This window comes from Geotrypetes seraphini, chromosome 2 (assembly GCF_902459505.1).
Source record: "Geotrypetes seraphini chromosome 2, aGeoSer1.1, whole genome shotgun sequence".
In the NCBI taxonomy this organism is placed as follows: Eukaryota; Metazoa; Chordata; class Amphibia; order Gymnophiona; family Dermophiidae; genus Geotrypetes; species Geotrypetes seraphini.
In genome coordinates, this window is record NC_047085.1 from 413,461,809 (window position 1) to 413,482,403 (window position 20,595).

Below are 20,595 nucleotides of genomic sequence, written 5' to 3' on the forward strand. Positions count from 1 at the left end.
CTATCGGTGCAAGACCCTGCTACTAAGCCAGAGCACTCCTCATTTACCAAATTTTTAAGGGAAATGTCAGACACCCTTTCAATTCCTTTGGAGTCTGATTCTAAAAAGTCCAAGGCATTCTTAGATGCCTTGGACTTTGATCATCCTCCTAAGGAGTTCTTAAAGTTACCCCTCCATGATATCTTGAGGGAAACTTTCTATAAGAACTTGGAAACTCCCTTAACCATCCCGGGAGCCCCAAGAAAATTGGAATCTCTTTATAAAGTCATTCCAATCCCAGGATTCGACAAGCAACAACTTCCCCATGAATCCTTGTTGGTGGAATCAACCCTGAAGAAGTCTGTAGGTGCCAGTGTTTACGCCTCTGTCCCTCCTGGCAGAGAGGGAAAGGCCATGGATAAATTTGGAAAGCGCCTTTACCAAAATGCCATGCTGGCCAACCGTTCAGGTAATTACGCATTCCACTTCTCGTTTTACCTGAAGCATCTCATTCAACAGGTGACCTCTTTTCAGAAGTACATTCCGGACCGTAAACTTCCTGCGTTTCAGCAATGTACCTCTAGTCTTTTGCAACTCAGGAAGTTTATGGTCCGTTCAATTTATGATACTTTTGAACTGACGTCACGGGCCACTGCTATTTCTGTAGCAATGAGAAGGTTGGCATGGTTACGGGTCTCAGAACTGGATGTAAACCATCAAGACCGACTGGCCAATGCGCCTTGCTTAGGGGATGAGCTGTTTGGGGAGTCCATGGATACCACCACACAAAAGCTCTCCGCGCATGAGACTAGGTGGGACACCTTGTTGAAAAACAAGAAGAAACCTCCTCCTCCTCGACCATTCAGGCAACAACCTTCTTATCAAAGAAGGTTTTCTGCTCGCCCGGCTCAGACTCATCCCCCTCAACCTCGCAGGCAGCGTCAACAGCAGCAACAGGCTCGTCAACAACAACAGCCTGCTGTAAAACCGGCTGTTCAACCTAAGTCTACACAGCCCTTTTGACTCTCTTCTCGAGAACATTGCCAGTCTTCCTCCCTCATGCCTTCTACCTCAGCCCATAGGAGGTCGACTACAGGTGTTTCTGTCTCGATGGGAAGCAATTACCTCCGACCAGTGGGTACTTGCTATCATCGCTCACGGATATGCCCTGAACTTTCAGACTCCTCCACCGTTAAGTCTACCAAAAGAGTCTGCTTCCAACAAGGCTCAGTCCCTCCTTCTCGGTCAGGAGGTTCAATCCCTCCTCCTTCTCAATGCCATCGAACCAGTTCCTCTAGACCAGCAAGGCCTGGGATTTTATTCCCGGTACTTTCTAGTCCCCAAAAAAACCGGAGATCTCAGACCAATATTAGATCTCAGAGATCTCAACAAATGTCTAGTCAAGGAGAAGTTCAAGATGTTATCTCTTGCCACCCTATACCCTCTTCTCTCTCAGGAAGACTGGCTATGTTCCCTCGATCTCAAAGAGGCGTATACTCACATTCCAATTCATCTGATGTCCAGACAATACCTTCGCTTTCTTGTCAACCAACATCATTACCAATACAAGGTGCTACCCTTCGGCTTAGCCTCCTCTCCCAGGGTATTCACCAAATGTCTGATCGTGGTCGCAGCTTATCTCCGCTCCCACAATTTTCAAGTCTTCCCTTATCTGGACGACTGGCTCATCAAGGCTCCTTCTCCTCAGTCCGTTCACATAGCCACCAATCAGACCATTTCCTTCCTTCGACTGTTGGGGTTCGAGATCAATCTACCCAAGTCACACCTCATTCCAACTCAGCGACTTCAATTCATTGGAGCCATTCTGGATACTGTTCAGATGAGGGCGTTTCTTCCTCCAAACCGCCTTCACACCATCCTTCATCTCTGTCAGCAGGTGTTCCAGAAAACTTCCATCTCTGCAAATCAAATGATGGTACTTTTGGGGCACATGGCATCCACAGTGCATGTCACCCCCTTCGCACGTCTCCACCTGCGTACTCCTCAATGGACCCTAGCGACTCAGTGGTCACAAGCGACGGATCCTTGTTCACAACACATATCTGTGACCTCGTCTCTTCGACAGTCGCTTCTTTGGTGGTTGAACTCATCAAATCTATCCAGAGGTCTACTGTTCCATCTACCTCCTCATCTACTAGTCATCACCACGGATTCCTCCCCCTATGCATGGGGAGCTCACTTGAACGAGTTCCAAACTCAGGGGTTTTGGACCACACAGGAAAAGAAGCGCCACATCAATTTCCTGGAACTCAGAGCGATATTTTACGCCCTCAAAGCTTTTCAACATCTCCTCTTTCCAATCTCTTCCTTTATGCATTCCCTCCTCTTCCGCTCATGCTGCGCACCTTATTCAAGCTCAAGAGGGAACAAGCCACCATGATCCTCATCGCTCCACGGTGGCCCAGACAGCATTGGTTTTCCCTTCTACTTCAACTCAGTTCCAGGGAACCCATACCTCTTCCTCTGTTTCCTTCACTACTTACACAGAATCAGCAAACGCTTCTTCATCCCAACTTACAGTCTCTGCACCTGACAGCTTGGTATCTCTCGGGCTGACTTCATCTCATGCTCTCCTTTCTCAGCCTGTCCGTTCTATTATCCCAGGACAAGCAGGCAGCATATTCTTGACTGATGGGTGACGGCACCGACGGAGCCCCGGTACGGACACTTTTAGAGTGATTGCACTCTAAGAACTTGGAAAGTTCTAGAGACCGCACCGCGCATGCGCGAGTGCCTTCCCGCCCGACCCCGACGCGCGGTCCCTCAGTTTCTTAGTTTCCGCGGAGCTAAGAAGTCGCATTTTCAACGGCTGTTGAAAGTATTTTTCATTCGCCTTCCCGCTCGCGTAAACTTTTTCGGGTTTTTTCTGCCCTTACTTTTTTCTTTCTTTTGTAAAAAAAAAAAAAAAAAAAATCTTATTTTTTTGTCGAGTTTTCTTGATTTGCCCCGGCGGGGCCTACTGCCATCATCGAGGCCTCGGCCTTCGATTTGGCAGAAGCCGTTTTTCCGTTCATGCCCCCCCAGCCCGGGTTCAAGAAGTGCCAGCGGTGTGCACGGCCTATTTCACTTACAGACCCACACAACTGGTGCCTTCAGTGTCTGGGTCCGGAACATCAGGCCGCCTCCTGCACCCGCTGTGCCACTTTGAAAAAGCGGACTCTCAAAAATCGAGAAATCCAACAGAGACTGCTTTTCGGCACCGACATGTCCGACCCCGTGTCTTCGGCACCGGTTTCGGTACCTGTTTCGTCGGCACCCACCTCATCGACGCCACGCGATACCGCGTCGGCGTCGCAACATCCAGGTAAGCCGGCTAAGAAGCCTTCCCCGCTGGAACGTCCTCCGGTCTCCAGTGCAGAGAGTCCAGTCCTGCCGACCGTGAGACGCCAGCGGAAGCGCTCCGCCCCTATTGAGGTGAGTCCCTCGACATCGGGCTCCTCATCTCCGGGGCGTAGAGCGGCACCGCAGGTACCGCAGAAGAAAAAAGCGGTACCGGTGCCCTCCCTCGATGATCGCATTGCGGCCATCTTGCAGGTGCAGCTGAGGGAACAGCTTAAACAACTCATTCCAGCTCTCCTGACACCGAGCCCTCCGGTGTCGGTCTCCACTGGGCAACCGGTACCGATTGTGGAACAGTCTATATTGTCCCCATCCACTCCTTCAGTACCGGTACACTCGGCCTCATCGGTATCGATGCCTGTCCTCGCACCGGAGCCCAAGTCTCTTCAACAATCGGTACAGACTTCGGCTCCGGTGCAACCGATAACATCTCCCGGTACCGCGTCGATGAGGTCGGGTAAGTCGGTACACAAGTCCCGACACCTGGACCCGTCCACTCCGGAGTCTCGGAGCCGTGGTCCCCATATTCAAGACCCTGATCTGTGGGGCGATTCTGAAGAACCTTTTCTGTCAGAAGGAGAATGTTTGTCAGAGGAAGACGAGCCTGTACTTCAGGATACTTCCTCCAAGCCTGATTCCACCTCTTTCTCTTCTTTTTTAAGGGATATGTGTGAATCTCTTTCCATTCCTTTGGAGGCTGAGTCTAAAAAGTCCAAAGCTTTTCTGGACGCTCTTGATTTTGACCAGCCTCCAAAGGAATTTTTGAAACTCCCTTTACATGACATCCTGAGGGAGACCTTTTACAAGAATCTGGAGACTCCTCTTACTGTCCCGGGAGCTCCTCGCAAATTGGATTCCCTTTATAAAGTAATCCCTATTCCTGGTTTCGATAAACCACAACTCTCTCATGAGTCTCTTCTTGTAGAATCCACCCTCAAGAAGTCCTTGGGAGCTAGTGTCTATGCCTCTGTCCCTCCTGGCAGAGAGGGTAAAGCCATGGACAAATTCGGTAAGCGACTTTACCAGAATGCGATGCTTGCTAATCGTTCTGGTAACTATGCTTTTCATTTTTCGTTTTATTTAAAGCATCTCCTTACCACCATGGCTTCCTTTGAGCAGTACCTTCCTGTGGGGAATCGTGAGGCTTTCCATCAGTGCTCTTCAGCTCTTTTCCAGCTCAGAAAATTCATGGTAAGGTCTATATATGACACTTTTGAGCTTACCTCTAGAGCAACAGCCATGCGCCGTTTGGCTTGGCTCAGAGTCTCTGAGCTTGATGTTAATCATCAAGACCGGTTGGCTAATGCCCCATGTTTAGGGGATGAGCTGTTCGGAGATTCTATGGACTCAACGACCCAGAAGCTCTCGGCTCATGAAACCCGCTGGGATACCCTTCTTAAGACCAAGAAGAAACCTCCACCTTCACGGCCATTCAGACAGCAAACGGCCTATCAGCGGCGTTTTGTGGCTCGGCCCTTGCAGCCTTCCACTCAGCAACCTAGGAGGCAGCGTCAACAACAGCGGCAAACGCCTAGACCTCAGCAGCAACAACCAGCTAAGCAGCCTCCTCAACAAAAATCGACTCAGCCCTTTTGACTTGATCCTCGAGGGCATAGCCAGCGTTCAAACATCTCCTCTCCTCCCTCAACCGATAGGAGGACGACTCTCTTTCTTTCTCAGCCGGTGGGAAGTTATCACTTCGGACCAGTGGGTCCTCAACATCATCCGCCACGGCTACTCTCTCAACTTTCACACCCTTCCGGGCCAAAGTCTACCAAAAGAGTCTGCTTTGCATACTCCTCAATCTGCCCTCCTTTGTCAGGAGGTTCAGTCCCTCCTGCTTCTGAACGCCATAGAGGAAGTTCCTCTGGACCAAAGAGGGCAAGGATTCTACTCCCGGTATTTTCTAGTCCCCAAGAAAACAGGAGACCTCAGACCAATTCTAGATCTGCGAGATCTCAACAAATGTTTGGTCAAAGAAAAATTCAAGATGCTATCTCTAGCTACGCTTTATCCTCTCCTCGATCACAACGACTGGCTATGCTCTCTCGATCTCAAAGAGGCCTACACTCACATTCCAATTCATCCGGCCTCCAGACAGTACCTTCGCTTCATGATCAATCACTGTCATTACCAATACAGAGTGCTCCCCTTCGGTCTTGCCTCCTCTCCAAGAGTGTTCACAAAATGTCTGGTAGTGGTGGCAGCGTTTCTACGCTCCCACCACCTTCAGGTTTTTCCCTACCTGGACGATTGGTTAATCAAGGCCATTTCATCTCAGACTGTTCTTCTGGCCACCAACCAGACCATCTTTTTTCTACAACTACTCGGGTTCGAAATCAATATACCCAAGTCTCACCTTCTGCCTACGCAGAGACTTCAATTCATTGGAGCGGTACTGGACACGGTCCAGATGAGAGCCTTCTTGCCGGACAACCGTCTTCACAACCTCCAATCGTTCTGTCAGCAGGTGCTGTCCCAGCACTCCATTTCTGCAAAGCAGATGATGATTCTCTTGGGTCACATGGCCTCCACAGTTCATGTCACACCCCTGGCACGGCTTCACCTGCGCACTCCTCAATGGACCCTGGCTCTCCAGTGGTCTCAAGCGACAGACTCTTGCTCACGACACATATCTGTGACATCGTCTCTTCGTCAGTCTCTACAATGGTGGTTGATATCCTCAAATCTCTCCAGGGGCCTTCTGTTCCATCTGCCTCCTCATCATCTGGTCATCACCACCGACGCCTCCCCTTATGCATGGGGAGCTCATCTGAACGAGTTCCAAACTCAGGGCCTTTGGACTCCTCAGGAAAAGAAGCATCACATCAATTTCCTGGAACTCAGGGCAATGTTCTATGCCCTCAAGGCCTTCCAACACCTTCTATTTCCTCAAGTCCTTCTAATTTGCACAGACAACCAGGTGGCTATGTACTACATCAACAAGCAAGGGGGAACGGGCTCTCGCCTCTTATGCCAGGAAGCCCAGAGAATCTGGTCTTGGGCGTCCTCGCGCCGCTTATTCCTGAAAGCGATTTATATTCAGGGAGAACAGAACTTCTTAGCGGACAAGCTCAGCAGAGTTCTCCAACCACACGAATGGACTCTCGACCCATCGACTCTACAGTCCATCTTTGCACACTGGGGCACTCCTCAGGTGGACCTTTTTGCAGCTCCTCACAATCATCAGTTGCCCCAATTCTGCTCCAGACTTTACTCTCCTCACCGTCTGGCAGCGGATGCGTTTCTTCTGGATTGGTCCAATCTATTCCTTTATGCTTTCCCTCCTCTGCCTCTCATGCTTCGGACCTTGTTCAAACTAAAGAGGGAACGAGCCACCATGATCCTGATTGCTCCACGGTGGCCCAGACAGCATTGGTTCTCCCTTCTACTTCAACTCAGTTCCAGGGATCCATTTCTACTTCCACTGTTTCCATCTCTGCTTACACAGGATCAGGAAACCCTCCTCCATCCCAACCTGCAGTCTCTACACCTGACAGCTTGGTATCTCTCGGGCTGACTTCAACTGATCTTTTGTTATCTCAGCCTGTTCGCTCCATCCTGGACGCCTCCAGGAAACCAGCCACTCTACAGTGTTACCATCAAAAGTGGACGAGGTTTTCTTCTTGGTGTCTCCTCCATCATCATGACCCCAAGTCTCTTGCAGTGGAACCTCTATTGGATTATCTGCTTTCTCTGTCTACTTCTGGTCTCAAGTCTACTTCCATCAGAGTTCATCTCAGTGCCATTACGGCCTTTCATGAGCCGGTCCAGGGGAAACTCCTTTCAGCTCATCCCCTGGTCTCCAGATTCATGCGAGGTCTTTTCAATCTGAAACCACCTCTCAAAGCACCTCCGGTGATCTGGGATCTGAACGTGGTTCTCTCCGCCTTGATGAAGCCTCCATTTGAACCCTTGGCTACTGCCTCTTTCAAGTTTCTCACTTGGAAGGTACTTTTTCTTATTGCTCTCACCTCTGCCAGGAGGGTCAGTGAGCTCCATGCACTAGTTTCTGATCCACCTTTCACTGTCTTTCATCACGACAAGGTGGTTCTACGTACACATCCAAAGTTTCTCCCTAAGGTTGTTTCTGAGTTCCATCTCAACCAATCTATTGTACTACCTGTTTTTTTCCCTAAACCTCACTCTCATTCCGGGGAACAGGCTCTTCATACTTTGGACTGTAAGCGGGCTTTAGCTTACTATTTAGACCGTACTAAGCCCCACAGATCATCTCCCCAACTTTTTCTGTCCTTTGATCCTAATAAATTGGGACGTCCTGTTTCTAAACGTACGCTATCTAATTGGCTTGCTGCGTGCATTTCATTCTGCTATGCTCAGTCCGGACTGACACTGGAAGGTTCTGTCACGGCACATAGAATTAGAGCTATGGCAGCATCTGTAGCTTTCCTCCGTTCCACGCCCATTGAGGAAATCTGCAAAGCTGCTACGTGGTCCTCAGTCCATACTTTTACATCTCATTATTGTCTGGATGCTTTCTCCAGACGGGATGGACATTTCGGCCAATCTGTTTTGCAAAATTTGTTTTCCTAATGGCCAACCTTCCCTCCATCCCTCTTTTTGTTAGCTTAGAGGTCACCCATCAGTCAAGAATATGCTGCCTGCTTGTCCTGGGATAAAGCACAGTTACTTACCGTAACAGGTGTTATCCAGGGACAGCAGGCAGATATTCTTGCGTCCCACCCACCTCCCCGGGTTGGCTTCTTAGCTGGCTTATCTTAACTGAGGGACCGCGCGTCGGGGTCGGGCGGGAAGGCACTCGCGCATGCGCGGTGCGGTCTCTAGAACTTTCCAAGTTCTTAGAGTGCAATCACTCTAAAAGTGTCCGTACCGGGGCTCCGTCGGTGCCGTCACCCATCAGTCAAGAATATCTGCCTGCTGTCCCTGGATAACACCTGTTACGGTAAGTAACTGTGCTTTATTGATGCCTCCAGGAAACCGTCTACTCTCCAATGTTACCAGCAGAAATGGTCTCGGTTTTCTTCCTGGTGCCTGTTACATCACCATAATCCCATATCTACAGCAGTGGGATTGGTGTTGGACTATCTTTTGTCCTTATCTGACTCTGGTCTTAAATCCTCTTCGATAAGGGTCCATCTTAGTGCCATTGCAGCTTTTCATGAGCCGATTCATGGAAAACCCCTCTCAGCTCATCCCTTAGTCTCAAGGTTCATGAAAGGCCTTTTCAATGTAAAACCACCTCTTAAGGCCCCTCCTGTTGTATGGGATCTTAACGTGGTTCTTTCTGCGTTAATGAAGCCTCCTTTCGAGCCTCTGGCCACAACGCATTTTAAATTTCTAACTTGGAAAGTGGTCTTTCTGATAGCGCTCACTTCTGCCAGGAGGGTCAGTGAGCTCCATGCACTGGTGGCTGATCCACCTTTCACTGTTTTTCACCATGATAAGGTTGTCCTTCGTACACATCCAAAATTCCTTCCTAAGGTTGTGTCTGAGTTTCACCTTAATCAATCCATCGTTCTTCCTGTTTTTTTCCCAAAGCCTCATTCTAATCCAGGTGAACAGGCTTTGCATACCTTGGATTGTAAACGTGCTCTGGCTTACTATCTTGATCGCACCAAACCTCACAGATCATCTCCTCAACTGTTTTTGTCCTTTGATCCTAACAAGTTGGGTCATCCTGTATCTAAACGCACTCTATCCAATTGGCTTGCTGCTTGCGTTTCTTTTTGTTATGCTCAGTCGGGCCTGACACTGGAGGGTTCTGTCACGGGCCACAAAATTAGAGCTATGGCAGCGTCTGTAGCTTTCCTCCGTTCCACTCCTATTGAGGAAATCTGCAAAGCTGCTACTTGGTCCTCAGTTCATACTTTCACATCTCACTATTGTCTGGATGCATTCTCCAGGCGGGATGGACACTTCGGCCAATCTGTTTTACAAAATTTATTCTCCTAATGGCCAACCTTCCCTCCATCCCTCTTTTTGTTAGCTTGGAGGTCACCCATCAGTCAAGAATATGCTGCCTGCTTGTCCTGGGATAAAGCACAGTTACTTACCGTAACAGGTGTTATCCAGGGACAGCAGGCAGATATTCTTGCGTCCCTCCCTCCTCCCCGGGTTGGCTTCTTAGCTGGCTTATCCTAACTGGGGACCGCGCGCCTCTGTCGGGCGGGAAGGCACTCGCGCACGCGCGGTGCGGCCTAGCTAGAACTTTCTAAAGTTCTTAGAGTGCAATCACTCTAAAATTGTCCGTACCGGGGCTCCGTCGGTGCCGTCACCCATCAGTCAAGAATATCTGCCTGCTGTCCCTGGATAACACCTGTTACGGTAAGTAACTGTGCTTTTTGATTTGGGGGTTTGAAATTTTTATTTATTATTTATTTTTATTTTTTTTACAGATCTTGGACTTTATAATGAAGCTCTGAAGATCATCCATGAATTTCCTCAGTACTATCCATTTGGAGCTACAGGAAGTAGTTGAGAATCTTTATCTCAGTCTGTGAACATTGCAGAATATTTTACTGGTTATAATGTGTTTGACATTCAGCGTACTCACCGTAAACACACATTTCCAAGTTGCACTGGCATGATGTATCCATCACTGGAAGCAAACATGAAAGCTCCAGCTCATTTGGCCTGAAAGGTTTTAGTTGCTTCTGTCATTATGGATTATTTCCACCTTTTCTAGTGAACTTCTTCATAGAATATCTGGACATAATCTACTAGCTATATAGCTTACCAGCAATCATTCTCCAGAGCTGCTCATCCTCAGTCAGCTAAAAGAGCTGCACCTTATCTTCCAGAATTGGTAAGAAGGAGTCATCTGACCAGGAACCATAAGCTCCACATTCCAGCTTAGCACAAGATGATTTGTAAAAGGTCAATTGCTCTATCTTCCTGTTAATCTTAAATATATATCCATCTGCTGTTTGTCACCAAACAACCAGATTACATTGTATAGCTAATGTTCACAGCTAGATATGAATGCTTATGTTAGAGGACAGGCAGTAGGATTCAGTCCTTGGAAGAAAATACCATCACTTTGCTTTTTTCTGGGCTTCTGTTTCCATTCTCTTCACACAGAGCAGGTACCGCAGAGTTGCCTTTTGATGAAAATTTTAAGAACTTTACACAGTATTCGCTTAGGGGTCCTTTTATTAAGGCGCGCTAGCCGATTTAGCGCACGCTAAACGCTAACGCATCCATAGAATATACTGGGCGCGTTAGCATTTAGCTCGCCTTAGTAAAAGAGGGGGGTTAGTGTAGTCAAAAACTTGGAACTTGTTACAGTTGGAGTAATGCAGCAGCTTGCAATGTTCCTATAGTGGTAATGTTCAAAGTGCTCTGGCAAGTAGCTTATTTTAATTTGATGTAAGCATATTTGCCAAACTGATGCTCCTATTCAATAAAGGATATTTTTGTAAAAATAAACTGGAGTAATTTTATTTTCTGCAAGGACAAGTAAGCATAATATTCTTACATCTGGGTGACTGCAGCCACAGAACCTGGTATGGACATTACCAAGTACACTGTCATTTTAAATTTTTAGGCAGTGCCCATACGGCATGCATGCTGGTACATTTCCGCCTGACGTCAGATCACAGGACCTTCAGTTCTTCCTTTTCGTAGAGCTGGGAAGCTGTATCTTCTGTTTTCTCTTCAGTGTGTAAAACATTTCCACTTTTTTGTGCCTTCCTGTTCTTTATTTTCATAGTTTTCATCATAATTCTATGTTGCTTTTTTTAACCATGTTCCTGTATTTATCCCGACTTTGGTTTATTTTTGTCAACTTTTCAGTTTTTGGCCTTCAGTCCACCTCGAGCCATTTTTTTTTCCAACTGGGAGTATCATCCAATTTCAGAATACCTTTTACTTACTTGAGCTCCCTAGGCCACTGAGCTCTTTGATTAGTGTGGGCTATTTTCCCCTCCATGTCAAAGATGATACCAAGCGGCTTTAAGGAATGTTCTTGATGTAATTGGATCATTTTGGCTCTGATTCACATAATTGGTGTGTCCAGTGTTTAGGTCTTGAACATCAAAACATTAACTGTGCCCTCCTCCATATGCAAAATGGGTCACTCAAAGCCCACAAACTTCAGTTTGAGAAACCGTTCTCTACTACATTTACATCAAGCATTGCGGGGGACTCTGAGCTTGACGCACAACCTCCTGTGACCTTGGGGTTTTGGAGGGCTCATAATTTACACCATAAATGTAGTGGTTAGAATGGCTTATGGGCCTGACTCTTCCTCTCTATGGTTCACTAGTCCACACACTTGGCTACTTAAGACACCTGTGTGATGCTTTACTTGGCTTCCCTATACCAGATGCTGCTAGTCTAGAGACAGAGATGTAATGTTTAATTTGGATGTTTGGGGGATTGGAGAGGGTCTATGATCACTAGGTGGGGGTGGGTCATTACTTTAATCCCTCCAGTGGTCTTCTGATCAGTTGGGTACCTTTTTGGAACTTAGATGCTTCTAAAACAGGTCTAGCCTAAAACGTCCAAGTTCCGTCCAGGATGTCTTGCAAAAGGTTTGATTATAGCTGCAAAACATCCAAGTCTAAACTGCCCAAAAGACGCCTCTAGTTAGATGTTCTGGAGGGAAAATGTCCCCACAAAATGTCTTAATTTTTTTGGTTTGAAAATTGGCTCCTGGATGTTTTAGCTAAAACCCTTATCCCCGTTCTAATCTCTGTCTGCTTACACTGCTGCAACCTGATCCTAATAGCTCTCTTCTTCAATCAAATCATAACAGCATAGTTTTGAATAATCTTCCACCAATGTTGTTACCCTCACATAACTCCTCTTCTCAGATTACTTCATTGGCTCCTTATCAATTTCCACATCAAATTTGAATTTCTCATAGTAACTTATAAGTTCATTCATTCTGCAGCTTCCTACACCCCTCCCTGGAAATTCTGTTCATCAGATAAGCCACTCTTATCTATTCCCTTCTTCAGTACCACCATTTACCTTATTCAATACATCATTTACCTTGGTGTCTACACCTGGAATAAATTTTGAGTTGGTATATTATGCTCCACCTTTTCAAATTGTGGCTAAAAACCTATCTTTTTGAGGCTGCTTTTAACTCCTTATTTATCTGTTCAGTACCGATCTTGTTTTTAATCATTCCCATTATAAATAAGTCCCTCATCCCTTACTAGTCCTGTTTGTTGACCAAATTTCTGCTAATGGTGCCAAAACTGGCCCCAAATCCTTTTTCTACTATAAACGGAGACAGCCCAACCTACTGGAACAACCGAATAACTCAATCCACCTCAACCAGACACAGGACAACCCACTCGCTATTCACACACTTGCCAACCAAAAATGTCAAACGAAGAAAACTATATGACAACCTAATGGCCACCAGAGCAGCAAAACTAGACAGACAACTCGCCAATCTGCTGTCTTCGACCACAGATTACAAAACCTTCAAAAAAGAAACAAAAACTCTACTCTTCAAAAAATACATAAAACCTATTTAACACGACCAGATCCATCCCAAGCTCCACCTATTATACTGTCTACTCATGTTCAAATTACCCAACATGTATTACCTAATTTCACGACAATTCTTATGTAATCCACCTTGAACCGCAAGGTAATGGCGGAATAGAAATCACGTAATGTAAAGTAAAACAGAATGCAGGCTATATGTCATGTGTCTTATTATTCCCACCAAGACATTTCTTTTAAAATCTTTCAAATATCTACACTGTTGACCCAAAGGGCGGGTAGAAAATTCATTTTAAGAATAGCCAAAAAGAAATCAATATGTATTTATATCTTTTTGTAGGTAAACTGACTGCAAATGAACAAATAGAAAAGTAGCTGAGAAAACAATATAATTACTCATAACAGGCAGTCAATAAGAGTCATTAAGCTCTGCTGAACTCAACAACTAACAAATTCACATAGGCGCTCATTGAACCACCTCTTGTAGTGTTTTTCAGCCTCCCCTTTTTATCCCAATTTCTCTTTCTATCACCTTACCTGCTGCCTGCTTTTTGTCCTGAAACAGTGACACTGAATACCACCCCCATTTCCTTCATGGTGACTTGCTTATTTTATTTTTAATGTCTTGCTTACATTGGCGCTGCTCACTTGCCACCTCACTGGAGGAAGAATCTAAAGGCTTATCATGGGAAGTTGATTTATTATTTTCTGTTGCTGCTTTTTATAGTGTACAATGCAATTCCCATCCTTGTATCAGCATTCTCCCTTGAACCTAACTTGAAAGAGTTTTGTTTCTACAAATGATGCAGCAAACCACTACTACTACTACTATTAATTATTTCTAGAGTGCTACCAGACAGAATCGCAAAGGAGACGGTCTCTGCTCGAATGAGCTCACAAACTAATCAATCAAGACAAACAGGATGCCACTGAGGAAATTCAATAGGCCAACAGCCCATGTATTCTGCACTTTAATATGCCCTCACACCTCTGTGCTGTATGAGACTTTTCTGCTTCCTTCAAGGCTGCTGTTGCTGCTGAAACAGGCTGAAGCACAGAGCAAATGAAAGGCCGGGGGCATACTTCATTCATTATCTGCTTTATCTGTGCAGTGCTCTTGCTCTTGACCAGGGGTCCCCAAAGTCCCTCCTTGAGGGCCGAATCCAGTCGGGTTTTCAGGATTTCCCCAATGAATATGCATTGAAAGCAATGCATGCACATAGATCTCATGCATATTCATTGGGAAAATCCTGAAAACCCGACTGGATTCAGCCCTCAAGGAGGGACTTTGGGGACCCCTGCTCTTGACAGCATCACTTCTTCCTTTCTCACCACTTAGCACTCTAAACAAGAAGATTCTCCAGATCCTCATCTACAGTTACAATATTTGATGCTTTTGCTAGAAATTCCTCACATGAGGATTGGTCAGATTCTGCCAAAAGTCACTCAATATACTCAACAAGAAACTACTCTGCTTTGGCTCTACCTGTGCTGATCTGTGCCCTGACCCTGTACTGCTTCTGCTTTCTTTTGCTCCTCTGAAGACTGGCACCAAAAATTAGTCTTTCACAGTTAAACTGAAAGCTAAAGCTATTGTTACTCTCGATTGACTAGTGCAGGGATAGGCAATTCTGGTCCTCAAGAGCCGGAAACAGGTCAGGTTTTCAGGATATCCACAATGAATATGTATGAGATGGATTTGCATGCACTGCCTCCTTGAGATGCAAATCTATCTCATGCATATTCATTGTGGATATCCTGAAAACCTGACTTGGCTCTCGAGGACTGGAATTGCCTACTAGTGGACTATGAGGGGTTCAAGACTGTCTCTTTAGTTTCCTTCCACTAGTGCTGCTGCTGGTTCTAGATCTCATGTATAATTTGAATTCTCTCCTCTATTCTACTACCATTTCCATGCCTCCCCCTTTTAAGCATTGTGATTAGATTAGAGTCAAGTGTAAGCGCTTTTGAGGAGACTCTATGTTTGTAGAGTGCTATTTATGCTTGTTAGCACGTTCGTAGTAGTAGCAAACAACTGCTTGCCTCTGCCTATGTATGTCTGGGTTAGGGCTTGTCAGCTTGGAGATAGCTAGGAGTAGATATGATAGAAGCTTATAAATGATTGTTTATAAGCTTATAAATGATTGTTTAATTTTGCAAACAGCACTAAAACAAGAGGACACTCCTTGAAACTAATGAGCAGCCTATTGAAAACAAATTGTACAAAGAATTTTTTTTTTTTTTACACAGAGCATAATTAAGCTGTGGAGTCTTTTGCCACAGGACTTGGTCAAGGTGCTTAACATAACAGAGTACAAGAGAGGTTTGTGCAAGTTCCTATAGGAAAAGTCTATAAAAATGTACCAGCCACATAGAGTTAGGAAAGTTCTTGCTGCCATTATATCAGCTTTGAGAAATGGATCAACGCTTTGGCATCTACTACCTACTTAAGACTCAGAATAGTCACTGTTGGAAACGGTTGTTCTAAATAGATCTTGCCCTGACTCGGCCTGACTTTTTGTATTTTATTTTGATTATTTTGACCCTGCCCACGCCCCACCCACAGTGCCCTGCCATGCCCTGCCTCCCGCTAGTCTCCCCATAAACTGTCTCAATCCCCACTACAGCCTCTCTTTCCCCAGACCCCCACCCCGGAGTCAGGTCTTGCTCTCGTGAGTCTCCCCTGTTCCTAGTACCTTCTCCAGTGCTGAAATTTAAAAACTTCGGGCAGCTGGCAGCGCTAGTGAAGTGATCCATCTGCCATTGGCCTGCCCTGGAAGTCTTCACTCTGCAGTGTCCCACCTACATGGGAATAGGAGGTGCTGCAGAGCAAAGGCTTCTGGGGCAGGCAGACATCAGAAGGATCCTGTTTATTTGTCTGCTATAACCTACATGTTGTTTCCTCCATCTGTCTCTAAGCACTTAGATTGTAAGCTCCTTTGAGCATGGACCACCTCAACTCACACTGGCTTCCAATTCCGGCAAAAATACTATTCAAATTCTACTGTCTACTATTTAAAACCATAAACGGCGACAGCCCAACCTACCTGAACAACCTCCTCATCCAAACTACATCAACTAGACACAGGAAAACCCAGACTCCATTCACTCACTCTCCAATCAAAGAAGTCAAATGGGAAAAACTATATGATGCCACACAAGCAGCAAAACTCGACAACCAAATCTCCAATCTACTAATTATAACCACAGACTATAAAACATTCAGAAAAGAAGTAAAGATGCTACTTTTCAAGAAATTCCAGCAAACGACTTAATACCGCTAGCATCTTCCCAATACCACTTCCCTATATCTTCCCGATTCCTCAAAGTAACCTCATCTACTCTTTATCTCCTCTAGAAATTACCAGATATCTTCTTGTAACACTTTTTTTTTTTTGTAATTCTTTTGTAATCCGCCTTGAACCGCAAGACAGTGGCGGAATAGAAATCTCTAATGTAATGTACAGTGCTGCGTGCATCTGGTAGTGCTATAGAAATAAATAGTAGTAACTGGAATGCTAGTCTGAATCTGTAGTAAGTACTTGCAAAAGTGCAGATGAACAGTACTGACTCTAAAAGTAATGAGAAGGGCTGCCAAAATGGTAACATAGTAAATGATGGCAGATAAAGACCTAAATGGCCATCCAGTCTGCCCAAACATACACTCTCTATAATTTAATGATTTAATTTAAATTGTTCTTTTCTTAGATATTTCTGGGACAGAAACCCAGAGCTCTGCCTGATATTGTACAACTACTGGAGTCTCCGTCGAAGCTCACTCCAGCTCATCTAAACCATCGCTGCCCATCCTCAACTGAATGGCCATATACGTGACACAGAGCGTGCAAGTCTGCCCAGTACTGGCCTTGGTTCTTCAATATATACCATTATTTTCTGATTAGAGATCCTCTGTGTTCATCCCACGCTTTTTTGAACTCTGTCACTGTTTTCCTCTCCACTACTTCCCTCGGGAGCTCATTCCAGGCATCCACCACCCTCTCCGTAAAGAAGAATTTCCTAACATTACCCTTTGGGATCTCTGTTCTGACACTTCTTTCATATTCTACATAAACTGAACATGAAAGAATAAAAGGACAGAAGGCAATATGGCATGTCTCCCATGATTTTCCCTAGAAGAGAAAGAATTAAATTGTCAATTTACTTCCCATAAGATACAATGGGAGCATAGAAAAACAGGAGGCAACCCAGATATCCTCCTGCCCCAGGCAGAATTAAATATTTCCAGGGCGGAGATTCCAGGAGGTGAATGAAAGATTCAAAAAATGTGTGTGTGAATAACTCTTTGCAGGCCAGACTTGGTTTATGAAACCAGTTCAGTGCTTCTGCACTGCAGTGTGAGTCTGTATCGTCCTGTTAACTATGGGCTTAAAATGACTATTTAACTGGAATGTACACTTATCACATTTGCATAGGCAGATGTGAAAGAAATCCTAGGATACTAACAAGATCACCAGTCTTCAAATGGACAGAAAAATTTCAACAAGAATAACTAGATTCCAAAGTTTATATATGAACTGTTTATTATGACCCATTATAGATTGGTATCTACTAAAATCAAAACTATGCACCTAAGAACTAATCAGATATCAGAATGGAGGAGAGGACCTGGCTGAGTCCAGTGCAGTTTTCCTAGAATAATAGAGCTCTTCTATGATATTTATTGTACAGATATAGTGAAACTGGAACTGGCAACTCTATACTCTTGCAAGCTTCTTCAGAACAAAAGATTATTTTTTAAAAAGTTGGTACAAAGGTGGACAATCAGGCAAATGAACTGGTGTGCTACTTCCTCAAGATTTTAACAATAGCTGTAAAACCATTATGACAAAATACATACAACTTATTTTGGATTGCTGAAAGGGATCACTTTTTTTTAGTGCATCGGGAAGCCATGTTAGAGCCTCAGTCACTCTGCTAGTTTACATGGCATTTCATGAGCTTATTTGCATGGTTGGATCGGAGACAGAGATCGTGCAGAAAACCATGCGGTGAGCTGTTTTCTACATCGGGCTGATAGAGGCGATCGTTGCTAAACCAGGAGTGTGTGGAGCAGTGGTTGAAGCTACAGCCTCAGCACCCTGGGGTTATGGGTTCAAACCCCGCACTTCTCCTTGTGACCCTGGGCAAGTCACTTAATCCTCCATAGCCCCAGGTACGTTAGATAGATTGTGAGCCCACTGGGACAGATAGGGAAAATGCTTGAATACCTGACTGTAAAACCGCTTAGATAACCTTGATAGGCGGTATATAAAATCCTAATAAAACTTGAAACTTGAAAACTGGTTTAGTGACAACAGACAATTGCTGACTTTAGTGCATCTGGACCAGAGTGGCTGGAGTCACTACAATAGAAAGCAACCAAAACAGTAAGGAGTCTCTATCAGGAAACACATGACAAAAAACTGGAGGTTCTAAATATGTATACCCTAGAGTGGCGGTTCCCAACCCTGTCCTGGAGGACCACCAGACCATTCGGGTTTTCAGGCTAGCCCTAATGAATATGCATGAGAGAGATTCTTCATCCCCCTGTCACACGCGCACAACCACTTCCCTTTTTATCTTCAGCATAAGCATCGGCTTCAGCGCTCTCTCTGATGTCACTTCCTAGGCACAGGTCCCGGAAGTGACATCAGAGAAAGTGCAGAAGTTGTAGTGAGCAGCATGTTCTTGGCTGCTTACGCCAAAGTTAAAAAGGTACAGGGGAAGAGAAAGGGGAGGAGTGGGAAGGGGGGGCAGAGAGCAGGAGGGGTGCCAGCTCCCCGAGGAAGACCGCGCCCGGGGTGGACCGCCCCCTTGCCCCCCCTTACTATGCTACTGCCCTAGAGGAGAGGAGGGACAAAGGGTATATGATACAAACCTTTAAATACATAAAAAGAATTACTGAACAAACATTCCTTTTCCAAATGAGGAGAAACTCTAGAACTAGAAGACATGGCATGAAATTACAGAGGTAGAGTCAAAAGCAAATGCAGGAAATATTTTTTCACAGAAAGGATAGCGGAGGCCTGGAATGTCCACCCGAAAGAGATGGTGAAAGCAAAAATAGTGCTGGAAGTCAAAAAGAAGTGAGATGTACACATGGATCCTTAAATAACAAGAGGATGTAAATCAAGCATAGGGCTTCAGCTGTGTGATGACTTTTGCACTTCTAAGAAATCATGGGGAAGGTGACCTGCACTATGTGGAAGGTACAACCCAATAACACTAGCCTGGGGAAAGTATAACCCCAACAACCATCCTGGACAGACTTGATAGGTTGTGTGTATGGGGGGGGGGGGGGGTATGCCATCATATACTACTGTATGTTACTGTGTTAATGCATGCTGGTATTGGCAGTGTGGTTAAAGAATAAATCCGATCCTGCAACATTAGAAATCTGAGTAGGGTTACCATATAAACATTCATATAAACATTTCAGAACTCAACTGAAAACCTATGTCTTTTCAAAATACCTGATTAAATAATTTTTCCTTAGTCATCCTTAAATTGTTTTTATTTTTTAATCTTTTGTAAACCGCATAGAACTCATGGTTATGCGGTCAAGAAGTATGATGTTATGTTATGTAGAAAAAGGAGGATAGGTTGAGACATCCAAGTTTTACTTCTATTGAAAGCCCTGGAAGTAAAACCCAGATGTCTCAATCCGTCCTCCTTTTTCTGGAGTCATATAGTAACCCTATGGCCAGTGGTGGATAAAAGATGATACTGATCAGCAGACAAAGGAAAAAGAGAGGGGGAGTAGCAATGATATATAAAAGTTTTCTAGAAATAGAAAAAGTCAGTTCCCTATGCGAATCAGAAGCAGAGCTGTTATTCTGTCAACTTAGAAGTGACCCTGCACAACAACCTCTAGGCCTCATACTCTGTTACATGGTCCATGGTCAAAATGTGCACCAAAAGTACAAGAATTTATAAATAATGCAACAGTAACATGCTCCTCGCTAAAACACCTTTCCAGCGACATTGTACCGCTGCTGTGGCGCCTTGCTAAAGAGCTTATGAGCACATTTAAATATTTAAAAGCCTTTAAATGTTATATGAGGATACTATTTGAGAAACTTGCCCAGTATTGATGAGAGGGGTTTTTTGTGTTTTATACTACACTCTAAGGCAGGGGTGCCCAATATGTCGATCGCGATTGACCGGTAGATCGCGAAGGCAAAGTGAGTCAATCGCAGAGTCCATCCCGGGCTCCGTGATAGACTTGTATTGCCTTCACAATCTACTGGGCCGATCAGCCTTCCTCTCCCTGATGTCAATTCTGCCATCGGAGAGGAAGTTCCGGGCCTGGCTGGCCCGGAACTTCCTCTCCGACGGCAGAATTGACATTGGGGAGAGGAATGCTGGTCGGCCCGAAACAGGGAAGCAGGGAGAGCTTGGGGCGGCAGTGGCTTTGGGGCCTGTTCCCCGATGGCAGCGGCGGTGGCTTGGGGACCTGTTCCCCAATGGCAGCGGCAGTAGCTTGGGAGAGGGCAGGGAGAAAGAAAGAAGGGGCAGGCAGGGAAACAGAAGGAAAGAAGGGAAACAGAAAGAAAGGGGGCATGAAGAAAGAAAAAAAAAAAAGGGAGGCAGGGAGAAAGAAAGGGCAGGGAGAGAGGAAGAAAAAGTTGGGGGAAGAAATGAGGTCTGGAGGAGAGGAAGCATACAGGCTGAAAGCATACAGGCTGAAAGAAGGAAAGAAAGATTGGATGCATAATCAGAAGAAGAAAGTACAACCAGAGACTCATGAAATCACCAGAAAACAAAGGTTGGAAAAATGATTTTATTTTTAATTTAGTGATCAAAATT

General features: G+C 45.2%; 1 protein-coding gene across 1 annotated transcript in view; it reads left to right on the plus strand.

The window, feature by feature from the left end:
* RPA3 (replication protein A3) overlaps positions 1 to 10,749 on the plus strand; it is a 31,997-nt gene extending 21,248 nt beyond the window's left edge. Inside the window, exon 4 of the mRNA XM_033931028.1 lies at positions 9,717 to 10,749. Within this exon, the coding sequence (XP_033786919.1) occupies positions 9,717 to 9,799 (83 nt within the window). The 3' untranslated portion in view covers positions 9,800 to 10,749. The remainder of the gene's footprint in view (positions 1 to 9,716) is intronic.
* The last annotated feature ends 9,846 nt before the right edge of the window (positions 10,750 to 20,595 follow it).